Source organism: Mustela putorius, unplaced genomic scaffold, assembly GCF_011764305.1.
Source record: "Mustela putorius furo isolate JIRA1106 unplaced genomic scaffold, ASM1176430v1.1 tig00003856_pilon_pilon_pilon, whole genome shotgun sequence".
Taxonomy (NCBI): Eukaryota; Metazoa; Chordata; class Mammalia; order Carnivora; family Mustelidae; genus Mustela; species Mustela putorius.
The window spans coordinates 683938-701941 of record NW_025422008.1 but is presented as its reverse complement, the minus strand read 5'-3'; the positions used below and the strand labels follow the sequence as shown (position 1 = coordinate 701941).

At 50.8% G+C, this 18004-nt stretch overlaps 2 protein-coding genes across 2 annotated transcripts; both read left to right on the top strand.

The window, feature by feature from the left end:
- The first annotated feature begins 156 nt into the window (after positions 1–156).
- On the top strand, positions 157–2603 carry LOC101670246 (heat shock 70 kDa protein 1). The gene is given in 3 exon segments (XM_004780932.3): positions 157–1235; positions 1238–1495; positions 1497–2603. Coding segments are annotated over 3 exon segments (1932 nt in total). The 5' UTR covers positions 157–374; the 3' UTR covers positions 2310–2603.
- An 8198-nt stretch (positions 2604–10801) lies between these two features.
- On the top strand, positions 10802–13199 carry LOC123386966 (heat shock 70 kDa protein 1-like). The gene is given in 2 exon segments (XM_045065138.1): positions 10802–11226; positions 11228–13199. Coding segments are annotated over 2 exon segments (1929 nt in total). The 5' UTR covers positions 10802–11013; the 3' UTR covers positions 12944–13199.
- Positions 13200–18004: the final 4805 nt, after the last annotated feature.

The following is an 18004-nucleotide window of genomic DNA, read 5'->3' as shown; positions in this document are numbered from 1 at the left end:
TAGGAGGGGCGACGCCCGAGACACCGATTGGTCCCAGGAAGCCTGGAGGCGGGACGCGAGGCGAAACCCCTGGAATATTCCCGACCGGGCAGCCCCGCAGAGCTCCGCGATTGGTCGAGGACGGAAAAGGCGGGGCTGGATGAAGCGTTATAAGCGCAGAGCCGCGCCGCCGCCGGCAAACAGCAAAGTGGCAAAGAGGCTCCAGGCTGTCCTGAGGCGTCCGCTAGCGCAACTTTCGCCGCGTTGTTGAGGCCCGCTCCGCGCCTTCGCGAGTTTGCAGCTTTCGAGAAGACCGAGTTCCTCGTCGCGGATTCCGACCGCCTTTCCAAAGCCTGAACCTGAGCGCGGGGCAAGGAAGAGAGCAGGGCAGCGGCATGGCGAAAACCGCGGCCATCGGCATCGACCTGGGCACCACCTACTCCTGCGTGGGGGTGTTCCAGCACGGCAAGGTGGAGATCATCGCCAACGACCAGGGCAACCGCACCACCCCCAGCTACGTGGCCTTCACCGACACGGAGCGGCTCATCGGGGATGCGGCCAAGAACCAGGTGGCGCTGAACCCGCAGAACACCGTGTTCGACGCAAAGCGGCTGATCGGCCGCAAGTTCGGCGACCCGGTGGTGCAGTCGGACATGAAGCACTGGCCCTTCCAGGTGATCAGCGACGGCGATAAGCCCAAGGTGCAGGTGAGCTACAAGGGCGAGACCAAAGCGTTCTATCCCGAGGAGATCTCGTCCATGGTGCTGACCAAGATGAAAGAGATCGCCGAGGCGTACCTGGGCTACCCGGTGACCAACGCGGTGATCACCGTGCCGGCCTACTTCAACGACTCGCAGCGCCAGGCCACCAAGGACGCGGGGGGGGTGATCGCGGGGCTGAACGTGCTGAGGATCATCAACGAGCCCACGGCCGCCGCCATCGCCTACGGCCTGGACAGGACGGGCAAGGGGGAGCGCAACGTGCTCATCTTTGACCTGGGCGGCGGCACCTTCGATGTATCCATCCTGACGATCGACGACGGCATCTTCGAGGTGAAGGCCACGGCAGGGGACACCCACCTGGGAGGGGAGGACTTTGACAACCGGCTGGTGAACCACTTTGTGGAGGAGTTCAAGAGGAAGCACAAGAAGGACATCAGCCAGAACAAGCGAGCCGTGAGGCGGTTGCGCACGGCCTGCGAGAGGGCCAAGAGGACCCTGTCGTCCAGCACCCAGGCCAGCCTGGAGATCGACTCCCCCTGTTCGAGGGCATCGACTTCTACACGTCCATCACCAGGGCGCGGTTCGAGGAGCTGTGCTCGGACCTGTTCCGCAGCACGCTGGAGCCGGTGGAGAAGGCGCTGCGCGACGCCAAGCTGGACAAGGCCCAGATCCACGACCTGGTCCTGGTGGGGGGCTCCACCCGCATCCCCAAGGTGCAGAAGCTGCTGCAAGACTTCTTCAATGGGCGCGACCTCAACAAGAGCATCAACCCCGACGAAGAAGCCGTGCCCTACGGGGGCGGCGGTGCAGGCGGCCATCCTGATGGGGGACAAGTCTGAGAACGTGCAGGACCTGCTGCTGCTGGACGTGGCCCCGCTGTCGTTGGGGCTGGAGACGGCCGGGGGCGTGATGACCGCCCTGATCAAGCGCAACTCCACCATCCCCACCAAGCAGACGCAGATCTTCACCACCTACTCGGACAACCAGCCCGGCGTGCTGATCCAGGTGTACGAGGGCGAGAGGGCCATGACGCGGGACAACAACCTGCTAGGGCGCTTCGAGCTGAGTGGCATTCCTCCGGCGCCCCGGGGGGTGCCCCAGATCGAGGTGACCTTCGACATCGACGCCAACGGCATCCTGAACGTCACGGCCACAGACAAGAGCACCGGCAAGGCCAACAAGATCACCATCACCAACGACAAGGGCCGCCTGAGCAAGGAGGAGATCGAGCGCATGGTGCAGGAGGCGGAGAAGTACAAGGCCGAGGATGAGGTGCAGCGCGAGAGGGTGTCTGCCAAGAACGCCCTGGAGTCCTACGCCTTCAACATGAAGAGTGCCGTGGAGGATGAGGGTCTCAAGGGGAAGATCAGCGAGGCGGACAAGAAGAAGGTGCTGGACAAGTGCCAGGAGGTGATTTCCTGGCTGGACGCCAACACCCTGGCTGAGAAGGATGAGTTTGAGCACAAGAGGAAGGAGCTGGAGCAGGTGTGTAACCCCATCATCACTGGACTGTACCAGGGGGCGGGTGGCCCCGGGGCCGGCGGTTTTGGGGCTCAGGCCCCCAAAGGGGGCTCTGGGCCTGGCCCCACTATTGAGGAGGTGGATTAGGAGTTCTTCCTCAAATTGTTCGTGTTTGTGTCGGAGACCGTTGGAATTCAGGACTCTTGCATTGCCTTACATGTCTGCGTATCATCAGCTCTCAACTTTCCGTTTGCCTAATTTCAACGTTCTCTTTCGGTGAATTCACATAGTTCCCCTTTTCTAGAGTCTAAATGTAGCAAGAATTAATACTGCCATCTTTTGTGCCTTTCTTTTTTGTAATATCCACACCAAACAGGCCTTTTTTGTTTTGTTTTGTTGTTTTATTTTCTGCTGAGTAAATAAACTCAATAATTTGTGTTCCCTGCTTCTGTGTTTTATTCTGAGGTTAGAGTCTGTATAGGTTGGTGTTTTGCTCTAAAACTGGTAATTTGTATTTTAGGTAAGTCCAGGATCTGGAGAAGTAAGTCTATATATTGCATTGTGAGCTCTTGCTTTCAGGCAAATGGTATGTTGGAGTTTTTTTGTTTTTTGTTTTTGTTTTAAAACAACTTGTATTGGGTAGGTTGGGTCTGGTTGTAGAAAAGGTTAAGGGTTACTGACGTAGTGCCTTGAGTTTGGCGAAGGGGTTGACCCTATGTAAGGGTGGCTTGGGAAAGGGGTATTGGGTAGGGTGTTCCCAGAGAGGCTGGCAAGAGACAGAAGGGAGAGGCAGCTACGTGTGAAGGTCCTGACTGCCCATTCCTGAAAGTGCCCCTGGTCTGTCAGAGCCATGATGTACAATCTGGTTTCAGCATGAAGGAACAGGTGAGTCCTAAATTGGTAGTGAGGAAATGTGAGATAAAGCACTGGGTTGCCCAGTTAGGATTAGCCACTCTGACCTCTTGTTTTCATACGTTAAAATGAAAGAGTCTGGTTTGATGCCTCTGTCTATAGTTCTCATTTCTGAGAGGTTACTGAGATAGAAGTATCACATTTCTGACTGGTTATTTACGTTTTAAGTACCCAGTGAGTATCCAGAAGGAACTGTCACTGAGTTGGTGCCCCAGCAGAGGGACCTAATAGGTCAGTGCTCTTATGTACCAGGCACTGTTTGGGGGCCTTTTATGTGTTACGAATCCTCATTCTACTGAGAGGGGGTGGTGCATAACTTGCACAGGTGAACACATGGGAAGACTTAATTAAAATTACCGTAGTGGTTTAAAAAAAATTCAGTTCAGCAAAGGTGTTAAACCTAGATTCCAACTCTGGTTTCCTCCGTTTTTGCCAGACTGTCCCAAGTTCACAGTAATTTTGGTTTGTTGGTTGGTTGGTTTGTTTTTTTACCATGCCTGGTTCTGGGTTGGTTCTAACTTGGGTTTCATAATCATTACCCCTTTGCCTTTGCTTTATGGAATCCCAAACAATTATATCAGATAAACACTGGGACTGATAACAAAGGCTTAGTATTTGTTAACTGAGAAGGGGGGAGGTCTACAAGTTTTCTTCCCATGCATTAACTTCCCTTTGAGATACTGCATATCCTAGCTGCTAGTATTCTAGAAATAATCCCCTTCACAACCTCCTTGTTGAAAAACGCTGCCACAATCCTCAAGGCTTGGGAAGGAAACCCCTTTAAGAATCCGTTGCATGTGGAGATTACAAAGTTGTTTGGGAACAAGATAGAGATGGTGGTTGCAGATCATTGTGGATATACTTGGTATCCCTGTTAAACCCACTTTGTTATTTTTTAATTTTTGTAAACTCTACACCCAATGTGGGGCTCGAATTTTAGTCCCTAGATCAAGTTGCATGCTCTTTAGGCTGAGTCAGCCAGGTGCCCCTGAGTTGTGCACTTTAAGGTGGTTTTTATGTTATGTGAATTTCACTTCATCAACAAAAACTTTTTTTTTAAAGATTTTATTTATTTATTTGACAGACAGTGATCATAAGGAGGCAGAGGCAGGCAGAGAAGAGGAAGCAGGCTCCCTGCTGAGCAGATGGCCTATGCCGTGCTTGATCCCAGCACCCTGGGATCATGACCAGAGCCGAAGGTAGAAGCTTTAACCCACTGAACCACCCAGGTGCCCCACAACAAAAACAATTTTTTAAAAATAGTCTCAAATAAAATCTTAAAAAAAAAAAAAATAGTAGTCTCACTCGGGGCACCTGGCTGGCGCAGTGTAGGTTAAAGCCTCTGCCCTTTGGCTCAGGTCATGATCCCAGGGTCCTAGGATCTCGAGCCCGGAATCAGGCTGTCTGTTGGGCAGGGAGCCTGCTTTCCCCCACCCCCCCCCCCCCCCCCGCTTTGCCTCGCTGCCTACTTCTGATCTCTGTCAAATAAATAAATAAAATCTTAAAAAAAAATAGTCTCAATATTCCATAGAAGCATTTTCTGAGTTTGTTTTCTTCAGAGCCCACCAAACCTTTTAGTAAATAAATAGCCACTTCTCTTTTTTTTTTTTTTTAATTTTTTTTTTTATTTGACACAGAGAGATCACAAGTAAGGAGAGAGGCAGGCAGAGAGAGGGGGGGGGGGAAGCAGGCTCTTCGCTGAGCAAAGAGCCCGATATGGGGCTTGATCCCAGGACCCTGAGATCATGACCTGAGCTGAAGGCAGAGGCTTAACCCTCTGAGCCATCTAGGTGCCCCAATAAATAGTCACTTCTGAAGAAAATCAGCAATCTGGGAATGGCCCATACATGTGGACTTTGTTCTGGAAGTATGGAAATGGAAATCTAAGAGATGCTTAGGCTTCCAAGCCAGTTTATAACCTTCAAGACAGTTGAACTGTAGGACTGTGGACTCTAGCCACAATGTAAACCAGTTTTCGTGAGGACCTGCATTTGCTATGGTACCTCCTCTCCCCCTTAGAGCTGCAGGAACATTTGTGACTCATTTGCAGATACCAGTGACTCTTCAAGCCAGCAGCCACAACGACTACTTAGGGGAGAGGTGGCAGAGGAAGGTGGATCGAAAAGGGTAAAGGGTGGAGATTGGGAAGGTCCTACGAAACACCTTTGAGCAGAGTGTTTAGAAAAATCTCTAGAAATAACCCTGGCGAAAATAAGTTCCTGTGGCCCAATTAGTCAAGTTATTGAATGGTTGCTTTATTAAGAAATCAATATAAGAAGTTATAGCCTGTATACACCTGCACCGGCGACTGAAATAATCCCTTTGTAAGGTCAAAGGAGAGCAGGCTGATGAAACTGTAGACTTTTTTTTTTTTTTGAGATTTTATTCATTTGTCAGTGCACAAGCAACAGGCAGAGGGAGAAGCAGGCTCCCTCCTGAGGAAGGAGCCTGACAGGGGACTCGATTCTAGGGTCCTGGGATCATGACCTAATCTGAAGGCAGACACTTAAGAGACTGAGCCAGCCAGGCATCCCAAAATTGTAGATTTATTTATTATTATTTTTTTAAATTTTTCCAAAATTGTAGATTTAAAAGAGAATGCAGTGCCATCCCTGAAGAAAGTGAGGTCTTGGGTAACAAGAAATTTTGGGGGTGGGGGAGGTACATGGAAGAAAAATGACCGCGGGTAAGGAAAGGATTTTTTTTTTTTTTTTAAGGATTTATTTGACAGACAGAGATCACAAGCAGGCAGAGAGAGCGATAGGAGTAAGCAGACTCCCCACTGAGCAGAGAGCCGGATGATGCGGGGCTAGATCCTAGGACAAAGGCAGAGGCTTTAACCCACTGAGCCACCCAGGCGCCCCGAGGAAAGGATTTTCTAAGTCAAATATTTTCCTTAATTCCTTTCCAATCCCACCTGTTTCCCTATGCCAGCCCTCAGAAGGCAAGCGGCTATGGTAATGCAACTGTTTGAACCCAAGGTATTGCTTTGTTAGCAACATATATACTTACTGTTATTTCTGCTGTTTAAGAGGACTGTCATCAAAAACTAAAAAAAGGTAATCAAAACAATTTTATAAATATAAAAGTGGGCAGGGACATGGACTTTCGGTTAAAAGAGGAGATGGGATTATTTCAGGTGAGGGGGCGATCCTCACGGTAGGGATAAGGAATGGCAACTGTCCTCAACCTTCACCCTAACTGAACACCCTAAATCCGTCTCCGTGGGTCACCTCTTGAGAATCCGCTGCATTGGAACAGGGCAACGCCACGAGCCCCGCCCCCCTTCCCTAGCACCGCTCCCACAAAGTCTAAGGGCTCCGGCCGCGGAGCGAATTCCGGAGGCCCGGGTGAACCCGCCCCGCCCGCCGCGTCCCGACGGTCCCTGTAGCGCCCAACTAAGGATCGAAGGATGGGGGGTGGGGGGCGTGCAACGGAGTCCAGAAGACGAGAATCAGTTCCCAGGGCCTTTGACCTTTTTTTTTTTTACCGCTCCCAACGTCCCCACGGGGCGAGGAGCGACAGGCGGCGGCAAGACTGCGGCAGAGCGAGGCCAGCAGCGACCGGGGCGCCGCGCGTTCCCACCTGGCTCGGTGCGCGCTCGCTTCGGGCTCTGGGGACCTCCTCCTCTGGTGTCTGGCCATCCGATTCCCACCCCCAACCCCTCCCATCCCCTGCATAGTTTTGTAGGAGTTACAAGACTTTCCAGTGCTTTTGTCGCATAAATTACTTAGTGTGAGAGAAACTGTGAAGACCTCGCCTTTTTTTGTTTTCATCCCGTCTTGAAAAAGTCACAAATGCCTGGTAGCGGCCAGGCAATCCCGCGGCCACCCCGCCGCTAGGTCCCAGCGGCGGCCTCCACGCTCTGCACCCGCCTTTATCCTGTCCGTATCCCGCGGCCCGGCGCCGTCAGGAGCATTTTGGAGTTTTCTGGGTTCGGGGGTGGGGACTGACTTGTAAGAACGTGCTTCAACAAACTGCCCCGTCCAAGGTCCCCAACACCTCCCCCACCACCCCAACCCCGCCCTAAAACATCAAGCTTAGTCATGGCTCTATATTTAATTTCCAGAAGATTCTGTGAACTATGTTCCAGCTTAGCCATAGTAACAGGGCTCCCCCCCCTTCCCCGCACCCCGCTTTCCCCTTTCGGACCGAACATTCTCTTATGAAAGGAGGGGGAGGCGGGGCTGGGAGATCCGGAAGTGTGGGAAAGGTGGGGGAGGGGTGATTATGAATCAGAAGTGGCAGCCTGGAGGGGAGTCCCAGCTGGTCATATATCCCGTGGTGCCCCTAATGCGCACAGAGGCCTGACATTCACTTCACTCCCTTCTGTGGCCATTTGTTTTCCTCTCTGTAGAGAATGAAGGATAGGATGCATATGCCAGCATTGAGAGGAGTCCAAAATAGGGAGTATGAGGACATGTAGGCTCAATCATCAGTTCTAAAATTAGCTTTCAGGGTGACCAGACTAAGCCATTGAACTCTGATCTTTTGTGTTCATCTTTAAAAAGGAAAAGGTTTGACTAAATAGCCTCTGCCTAAAAATCTTAAGATAGTTTCTCCAGTAAACTGAAAGTAATACCATTGTCCAGGCAGTAGTCCCCAATCTTGTAAGCACCTCGAGAATATTGAGAGGTCAGACCCTAGAGTGTGGGATCCCAACAAAGACAGGAGAAAGGGAGCAAACTTTTGAGCACTGCTCTGTCCCAGGCACAGAACTAAGGCCTGAGAAGCATTATCCTATTAATTCCTGAGGCTACCATCCTACTAGATGGATACTGTTAATTCTATGTTAGAGATACAGAGACTTGTGTTAGTTAACTTACAAGTACTGCATGGTGAAGAAGGAGGAGGACAGGAGGTAGAGTCAGACGCAAACGCAAATTTTCCCTTTCCCAGGTTTTCCCAAAAGCTTCTGGAAATCCGTAGTACTCCCCAGTCACAGAGGCCTTTGCCATTGACTTGTTAAAAATGCCTGGCTCTGGGTTTCATATCAGTTATCTCTTTTGCTTTTTCCTAACTAACGTTAGAATTGTACTATCTTTAAAACTAAAAGAACCGAGGAGAATAGTACTGTTGGAGAAACTGCAGGAAAAAGGAGAGAAGAAAAAGAATGTGGCAGCTTCAGGGTCATGAAGGCTCACTTCCTCCACTCTAACTGCTCTGCAAAGTTCTTGGCTCTCTCTCTCTTTTGTTCCCCACTCTTAAATAAGTACCTGACAGCCCCACCAGTTTGGGGAATTGGCTAATTGCAAAATTAGCCAAAATAAAATTCTGGAAAGCTCTTGGGGTTCTTACAGTCATCTTACACAGCAGTTAAACCTGCGACTGGGTTTCTTTTTGCCTTGGGAGGCATCCAGCATAAAAGACAAAATTCAGGAGACCCTCTCCTTGTCAGGAAATGGGAAAAGAATATAGATGTTTGGGTCCACACAGAGAGATTTGACTCAAAACGTAAGTCAGCTATAAGGGATAGCTGATGATTCACGGGAAACAGTATTTCTAGTGGATCTTTTACTGCTATACACACAGTAACAAGATTTGAGGTCCTGATACCATGTCTACCTGCCAGGCAGTGATGCCCTTTGCTTCCAGCCAAAAAAGTATTCTAAACTGCAGATCTGAAGAGAAGGAAGGAGTAATTCCAGAACTGCCTCTAGTAGCAGCTAATGCCAAGGAAGCTTCCAGAGGGAGAAGGAGGTGAGGTTAAGGGTCCCTAGATGTGTTGAAACATTGGGCAGCTAAAACGAAAGCTTGGGGAGTCGCCAGAGATTGCATAAAGAAATGGAAATTTCCTTAAGTTTGACCAGTTTGACTAGATTAGGAGGTGACTCATTAGGGAGCTACATCTGAATGTTTAAAAAAAAAAAAAAAAAGTTATCACTTGCCTGCCCAAACATACACGGGATTGTGAAAGCAATTCTAGCCGAGCAAAATGTTCAGAAGCAAGATTCCTTCCCTTTATCAAAAACTGCCTTCTCGGGGCGCCTGGGTGGCTCAGTGGGTTAAGCCACTGCCTTCGGCTCAGGTCATGATCTCAGGGTCGTGGGATCGAGTCCCGCATCGGGCTCTCTGCTCCACAGGGAGCCTGCTTCCTCCTCTCTCTCTCTGCCTGCCTCTCTGCCTACTTGTAATCTCTCTCTGTCAAATAAAAAAAAAAATTAAAAAAAAAACTGCCTTCTCATATAAAAGCAAACATACAAAAAACTGCCTTCTCCCACTGTATTTACTGTGTTCAACCATGTGTATACAGCAATGAGCCTATTTTTGACGGGTTGTGAACCTGGCGCTATTACTTTAATGTCTCTTAGATTTTTATATCAGGCACCCCAACAAGTGCTTTTCCATGCCTGCAAAGGATTTTAAAAGTGTGTGTGTGTGGGTGGGGGGGCGAATGATAAAATGTGTTTGTATTCAAAGCAGGAGGGAGGATAACGTGCAGGAAGTTGGAATCTAGGATAAAAAACTAAGTGGTTGCATTAAATGCATGACAAATAAATTTTAAAGGAGTTGGAAGTAGAACCTGGGTCGGACCAACCCCTCCCACCTTCCAGCATAAGGATTCCGGAACATTCTGTTTAAAAGGGACCACCTGCACCCAGCTGTGGCTTATGACGCTGCTAAGAAAGACAGAACATCCCCATCCTTCCCCCGCCGGCTCCCCAGCCTCTGTACTACATTTTAAAAGGACGGACAGCCTAAGGGCGACAGGGAGAGTGCATAAGACTGAATTCAGGGTTCTGAACCAGGGATTAACAGGGGGAAAAGTGGGAAAGGGGTAGCCCAAATCCACAGGCTGGGAAGAACATGGAAACGGAAAAGCCCCAAAGGCCTTAAAGACAGCTGTAGTCCTATGGAAAGTTTTTTTCTTCCTCCGGCTTGAGCCCGACCTAGGCAAAAGGGTTCACCGATCCAGCCCTGCCTTTCCCTCACCCCGCCCTTGACCCAGCCTGTCCCTTCTAGGGCGATGGGGACGTTCTTCCGTTTAAGAACCACCCGTTTCATTGATTTTCTTTCAAAAAATTCAAATTCCCCATCCCCAGATATTCCATCCATGTAGGTTAAAGATGATGTCAAAACTATATTGTATTATTTTTCCTTCTCTTCCGCTTTAAATCGAAGGTGGGAAAAACTCCGCGGAGAGCCAAGGCAATCCTGAGACAGCCCACAAGCCTTTGTACCCATCCATTAGCGGTCCTAAACGTGAACCCGTCCGTCATCACTACAGTCCAATCGGAGTCTCTTTGACCCCCAGATACCCCACCCACTTCGAGAAACTCGGGAACTTTCTGTATTTGGGGTATACCGGGACCCCTGTATCCCATCATCCTATCCTAAACCATCAAACTAGTTTAAACGCCACGAGCCTCTCACCGCCCTACAATTATCACCCCAGTGCTAGTCCTTTCAGTCAATTATAATACCTGGAGACACCATCGAAGGCGGGTAACGGAGACTGAGTGGGCGGAATCAACAACAACCCAACCCCAGCGCCTCTCCTCCCTCCCCTTCTGACTCAAGACTCGGGTCCCTTCCCAAGAATCCCAGAAGAGTCTGGAGAGTTCTAGGAGGGGCGGCGCCCGGGACACCGATTGGTCCCAGGAAGCCTGGAGGCGGGACGCGAGGCGAAACCCCTGGAATATTCCCGACCGGGCAGCCCCGCAGAGCTCCGCGATTGGTCGAGGACGGAAAAGGCGGGGCTGGATGAAGCGTTATAAGCGCAGAGCCGCGCCGCCGCCGGCAAACAGCAAAGTGGCAAAGAGGCTCCAGGCTGTCCTGAGGCGTCCGCTAGCGCAACTTTCGCCGCGTTGTTGAGGCCCGCTCCGCGCCTTCGCGAGTTTGCAGCTTTCGAGAAGACCGAGTTCCTCGTCGCGGATTCCGACCGCCTTTCCAAAGCCTGAACCTGAGCGCGGGGCAAGGAAGAGAGCAGGGCAGCGGCATGGCGAAAACCGCGGCCATCGGCATCGACCTGGGCACCACCTACTCCTGCGTGGGGGTGTTCCAGCACGGCAAGGTGGAGATCATCGCCAACGACCAGGGCAACCGCACCACCCCCAGCTACGTGGCCTTCACCGACACGGAGCGGCTCATCGGGGATGCGGCCAAGAACCAGGTGGCGCTGAACCCGCAGAAGAACACCGTGTTCGACGCAAAAGCGGCTGATCGGCCGCAAGTTCGGCGACCCGGTGGTGCAGTCGGACATGAAGCACTGGCCCTTCCAGGTGATCAGCGACGGCGATAAGCCCAAGGTGCAGGTGAGCTACAAGGGCGAGACCAAAGCGTTCTATCCCGAGGAGATCTCGTCCATGGTGCTGACCAAGATGAAAGAGATCGCCGAGGCGTACCTGGGCTACCCGGTGACCAACGCGGTGATCACCGTGCCGGCCTACTTCAACGACTCGCAGCGCCAGGCCACCAAGGACGCGGGGGTGATCGCGGGGCTGAACGTGCTGAGGATCATCAACGAGCCCACGGCCGCCGCCATCGCCTACGGCCTGGACAGGACGGGCAAGGGGGAGCGCAACGTGCTCATCTTTGACCTGGGCGGCGGCACCTTCGATGTATCCATCCTGACGATCGACGACGGCATCTTCGAGGTGAAGGCCACGGCAGGGGACACCCACCTGGGAGGGGAGGACTTTGACAACCGGCTGGTGAACCACTTCGTGGAGGAGTTCAAGAGGAAGCACAAGAAGGACATCAGCCAGAACAAGCGAGCCGTGAGGCGGTTGCGCACGGCCTGCGAGAGGGCCAAGAGGACCCTGTCGTCCAGCACCCAGGCCAGCCTGGAGATCGACTCCCTGTTCGAGGGCATCGACTTCTACACGTCCATCACCAGGGCGCGGTTCGAGGAGCTGTGCTCGGACCTGTTCCGCAGCACGCTGGAGCCGGTGGAGAAGGCGCTGCGCGACGCCAAGCTGGACAAGGCCCAGATCCACGACCTGGTCCTGGTGGGGGGCTCCACCCGCATCCCCAAGGTGCAGAAGCTGCTGCAAGACTTCTTCAATGGGCGCGACCTCAACAAGAGCATCAACCCCGACGAAGCCGTGGCCTACGGGGCGGCGGTGCAGGCGGCCATCCTGATGGGGGACAAGTCTGAGAACGTGCAGGACCTGCTGCTGCTGGACGTGGCCCCGCTGTCGTTGGGGCTGGAGACGGCCGGGGGCGTGATGACCGCCCTGATCAAGCGCAACTCCACCATCCCCACCAAGCAGACGCAGATCTTCACCACCTACTCGGACAACCAGCCCGGCGTGCTGATCCAGGTGTACGAGGGCGAGAGGGCCATGACGCGGGACAACAACCTGCTAGGGCGCTTCGAGCTGAGTGGCATTCCTCCGGCGCCCCGGGGGGTGCCCCAGATCGAGGTGACCTTCGACATCGACGCCAACGGCATCCTGAACGTCACGGCCACAGACAAGAGCACCGGCAAGGCCAACAAGATCACCATCACCAACGACAAGGGCCGCCTGAGCAAGGAGGAGATCGAGCGCATGGTGCAGGAGGCGGAGAAGTACAAGGCCGAGGATGAGGTGCAGCGCGAGAGGGTGTCTGCCAAGAACGCCCTGGAGTCCTACGCCTTCAACATGAAGAGTGCCGTGGAGGATGAGGGTCTCAAGGGGAAGATCAGCGAGGCGGACAAGAAGAAGGTGCTGGACAAGTGCCAGGAGGTGATTTCCTGGCTGGACGCCAACACCCTGGCTGAGAAGGATGAGTTTGAGCACAAGAGGAAGGAGCTGGAGCAGGTGTGTAACCCCATCATCACTGGACTGTACCAGGGGGCGGGTGGCCCCGGGGCCGGCGGTTTTGGGGCTCAGGCCCCCAAAGGGGGCTCTGGGCCTGGCCCCACTATTGAGGAGGTGGATTAGGAGTTCTTCCTCAAATTGTTCGTGTTTGTGTCGGAGACCGTTGGAATTCAGGACTCTTGCATTGCCTTACATGTCTGCGTATCATCAGCTCTCAACTTTCCGTTTGCCTAATTTCAACGTTCTCTTTCGGTGAATTCACATAGTTCCCCTTTTCTAGAGTCTAAATGTAGCAAGAATTAATACTGCCATCTTTTGTGCCTTTCTTTTTTGTAATATCCACACCAAACAGGCCTTTTTTTGTGTTTTGTTTTTTGTGTTTATTTTCTGCTGAGTAAATAAACTCAATAATTTGTGTTCCCTGCTTCTGTGTTTTATTCTGAGGTTAGAGTCTGTATAGGTTGGTGTTTTGCTCTAAAACTGGTAATTTGTATTTTAGGTAAGTCCAGGATCTGGAGAAGTAAGTCTATATATTGCATTGTGAGCTCTTGCTTTCAGGCAAATGGTATGTTGGAGTTTTTTTGTTTTTTGTTTTTTTTTTTAAAACAACTTGTATTGGGTAGGTTGGGTCTGGTTGTAGAAAAGGTTAAGGGTTACTGACGTAGTGCCTTGAGTTTGGCGAAGGGGTTGACCCTATGTAAGGGTGGCTTGGGAAAGGGGTATTGGGTAGGGTGTTCCCAGAGAGGCTGGCAAGAGACAGAAGGGAGAGGCAGCTACGTGTGAAGGTCCTGACTGCCCATTCCTGAAAGTGCCCCTGGTCTGTCAGAGCCATGATGTACAATCTGGTTTCAGCATGAAGGAACAGGTGAGTCCTAAATTGGTAGTGAGGAAATGTGAGATAAAGCACTGGGTTGCCCAGTTAGGATTAGCCACTCTGACCTCTTGTTTTCATACGTTAAAATGAAAGAGTCTGGTTTGATGCCTCTGTCTATAGTTCTCATTTCTGAGAGGTTACTGAGATAGAAGTATCACATTTCTGACTGGTTATTTACGTTTTAAGTACCCAGTGAGTATCCAGAAGGAACTGTCACTGAGTTGGTGCCCCAGCAGAGGGACCTAATAGGTCAGTGCTCTTATGTACCAGGCACTGTTTGGGGGCCTTTTATGTGTTACGAATCCTCATTCTACTGAGAGGGGGTGGTGCATAACTTGCACAGGTGAACACATGGGAAGACTTAATTAAAATTACCGTAGTGGTTTAAAAAAAATTCAGTTCAGCAAAGGTGTTAAACCTAGATTCCAACTCTGGTTTCCTCCGTTTTTGCCAGACTGTCCCAAGTTCACAGTAATTTTGGTTTGTTGGTTGGTTGGTTTGTTTTTTTACCATGCCTGGTTCTGGGTTGGTTCTAACTTGGGTTTCATAATCATTACCCCTTTGCCTTTGCTTTATGGAATCCCAAACAATTATATCAGATAAACACTGGGACTGATAACAAAGGCTTAGTATTTGTTAACTGAGAAGGGGGGAGGTCTACAAGTTTTCTTCCCATGCATTAACTTCCCTTTGAGATACTGCATATCCTAGCTGCTAGTATTCTAGAAATAATCCCCTTCACAACCTCCTTGTTGAAAAACGCTGCCACAATCCTCAAGGCTTGGGAAGGAAACCCCTTTAAGAATCCGTTGCATGTGGAGATTACAAAGTTGTTTGGGAACAAGATAGAGATGGTGGTTGCAGATCATTGTGGATATACTTGGTATCCCTGTTAAACCCACTTTGTTATTTTTTAATTTTTGTAAACTCTACACCCAATGTGGGGCTCGAATTTTAGTCCCTAGATCAAGTTGCATGCTCTTTAGGCTGAGTCAGCCAGGTGCCCCTGAGTTGTGCACTTTAAGGTGGTTTTTATGTTATGTGAATTTCACTTCATCAACAAAAACTTTTTTTTTAAAGATTTTATTTATTTATTTGACAGACAGTGATCATAAGGAGGCAGAGGCAGGCAGAGAAGAGGAAGCAGGCTCCCTGCTGAGCAGATGGCCTATGCCGTGCTTGATCCCAGCACCCTGGGATCATGACCAGAGCCGAAGGTAGAAGCTTTAACCCACTGAACCACCCAGGTGCCCCACAACAAAAACAATTTTTTAAAAAATAGTCTCAAATAAAATCTTAAAAAAAAAAAAAATAGTCTCACTCGGGGCACCTGGCTGGCGCAGTGTAGGTTAAAGCCTCTGCCTTTGGCTCAGGTCATGATCCCAGGGTCCTAGGATCTCGAGCCCGGAATCAGGCTGTCTGTTGGGCAGGGAGCCTGCTTTCCCCCACCCCCCACCCCCCGCTTGCCTCGCTGCCTACTTCTGATCTCTGTCAAATAAATAAATAAAATCTTAAAAAAAAATAGTCTCAATATTCCATAGAAGCATTTTCTGAGTTTGTTTTCTTCAGAGCCCACCAAACCTTTTAGTAAATAAATAGCCACTTCTCTTTTTTTTTTTTTTTAATTTTTTTTTTTTTATTTGACACAGAGAGATCACAAGTAAGGAGAGAGGCAGGCAGAGAGGGGGGGGGGGGGAAGCAGGCTCTTCGCTGAGCAAAGAGCCCGATATGGGGCTTGATCCCAGGACCCTGAGATCATGACCTGAGCTGAAGGCAGAGGCTTAACCCTCTGAGCCATCTAGGTGCCCCAATAAATAGTCACTTCTGAAGAAAATCAGCAATCTGGGAATGGCCCATACATGTGGACTTTGTTCTGGAAGTATGGAAATGGAAATCTAAGAGATGCTTAGGCTTCCAAGCCAGTTTATAACCTTCAAGACAGTTGAACTGTAGGACTGTGGACTCTAGCCACAATGTAAACCAGTTTTCGTGAGGACCTGCATTTGCTATGGTACCTCCTCTCCCCCCCCTAGAGCTGCAGGAACATTTGTGACTCATTTGCAGATACCAGTGACTCTTCAAGCCAGCAGCCACAACGACTACTTAGGGGAGAGGTGGCAGAGGAAGGTGGATCGAAAAGGGTAAAGGGTGGAGATTGGGAAGGTCCTACGAAACACCTTTGAGCAGAGTGTTTAGAAAAAAATCTCTAGAAATAACCCTGGCGAAAATAAGTTCCTGTGGCCCAATTAGTCAAGTTATTGAATGGTTGCTTTATTAAGAAATCAATATAAGAAGTTATAGCCTGTATACACCTGCACCGGCGACTGAAATAATCCCTTTGTAAGGTCAAAGGAGAGCAGGCTGATGAAACTGTAGACTTTTTTTTTTTTTTTTTTTGAGATTTTATTCATTTGTCAGTGCACAAGCAACAGGCAGAGGGAGAAGCAGGCTCCCTCCTGAGGAAGGAGCCTGACAGGGGACTCGATTCTAGGGTCCTGGGATCATGACCTAATCTGAAGGCAGACACTTAAGAGACTGAGCCAGCCAGGCATCCCAAAATTGTAGATTTATTTATTATTATTTTTTTAAATTTTTCCAAAATTGTAGATTTAAAAGAGAATGCAGTGCCATCCCTGAAGAAAGTGAGGTCTTGGGTAACAAGAAATTTTGGGGGTGGGGGAGGTACATGGAAGAAAAATGACCGCGGGTAAGGAAAGGATTTTTTTTTTTTTTTTAAGGATTTATTTGACAGACAGAGATCACAAGCAGGCAGAGAGAGCGATAGGAGTAAGCAGACTCCCCACTGAGCAGAGAGCCGGATGATGCGGGGCTAGATCCTAGGACAAAGGCAGAGGCTTTAACCCACTGAGCCACCCAGGCGCCCCGAGGAAAGGATTTTCTAAGTCAAATATTTTCCTTAATTCCTTTCCAATCCCACCTGTTTCCCTATGCCAGCCCTCAGAAGGCAAGCGGCTATGGTAATGCAACTGTTTGAACCCAAGGTATTGCTTTGTTAGCAACATATATACTTACTGTTATTTCTGCTGTTTAAGAGGACTGTCATCAAAAACTAAAAAGGTAATCAAAACAATTTTATAAATATAAAAGTGGGCAGGGACATGGACTTTCGGTTAAAAGAGGAGATGGGATTATTTCAGGTGAGGGGGCGATCCTCACGGTAGGGATAAGGAATGGCAACTGTCCTCAACCTTCACCCTAACTGAACACCCTAAATCCGTCTCCGTGGGTCACCTCTTGAGAATCCGCTGCATTGGAACAGGGCAACGCCACGAGCCCCGCCCCCCTTCCCTAGCACCGCTCCCACAAAGTCTAAGGGCTCCGGCCGCGGAGCGAATTCCGGAGGCCCGGGTGAACCCGCCCCGCCCGCCGCGTCCCGACGGTCCCTGTAGCGCCCAACTAAGGATCGAAGGATGGGGGGTGGGGGGCGTGCAACGGAGTCCAGAAGACGAGAATCAGTTCCCAGGGCCTTTGACCTTTTTTTTTTTTACCGCTCCCAACGTCCCCACGGGGCGAGGAGCGACAGGCGGCGGCAAGACTGCGGCAGAGCGAGGCCAGCAGCGACCGGGGCGCCGCGCGTTCCCACCTGGCTCGGTGCGCGCTCGCTTCGGGCTCTGGGGACCTCCTCCTCTGGTGTCTGGCCATCCGATTCCCACCCCCAACCCCTCCCATCCCCTGCATAGTTGTAGGAGTTACAAGACTTTCCAGTGCTTTTGTCGCATAAATTACTTAGTGTGAGAGAAACTGTGAAGACCTCGCCTTTTTTTGTTTTCATCCCGTCTTGAAAAAGTCACAAATGCCTGGTAGCGGCCAGGCAATCCCGCGGCCACCCCGCCGCTAGGTCCCAGCGGCGGCCTCCACGCTCTGCACCCGCCTTTATCCTGTCCGTATCCCGCGGCCCGGCGCCGTCAGGAGCATTTTGGAGTTTTCTGGGTTCGGGGGTGGGGACTGACTTGTAAGAACGTGCTTCAACAAACTGCCCCGTCCAAGGTCCCCAACACCTCCCCCACCACCCCAACCCCGCCCTAAAACATCAAGCTTAGTCATGGCTCTATATTTAATTTCCAGAAGATTCTGTGAACTATGTTCCAGCTTAGCCATAGTAACAGGGCTCCCCCCCCTTCCCCGCACCCCGCTTTCCCCTTTCGGACCGAACATTCTCTTATGAAAGGAGGGGGAGGCGGGGCTGGGAGATCCGGAAGTGTGGGAAAGGTGGGGGAGGGGTGATTATGAATCAGAAGTGGCAGCCTGGAGGGGAGTCCCAGCTGGTCATATATCCCGTGGTGCCCCTA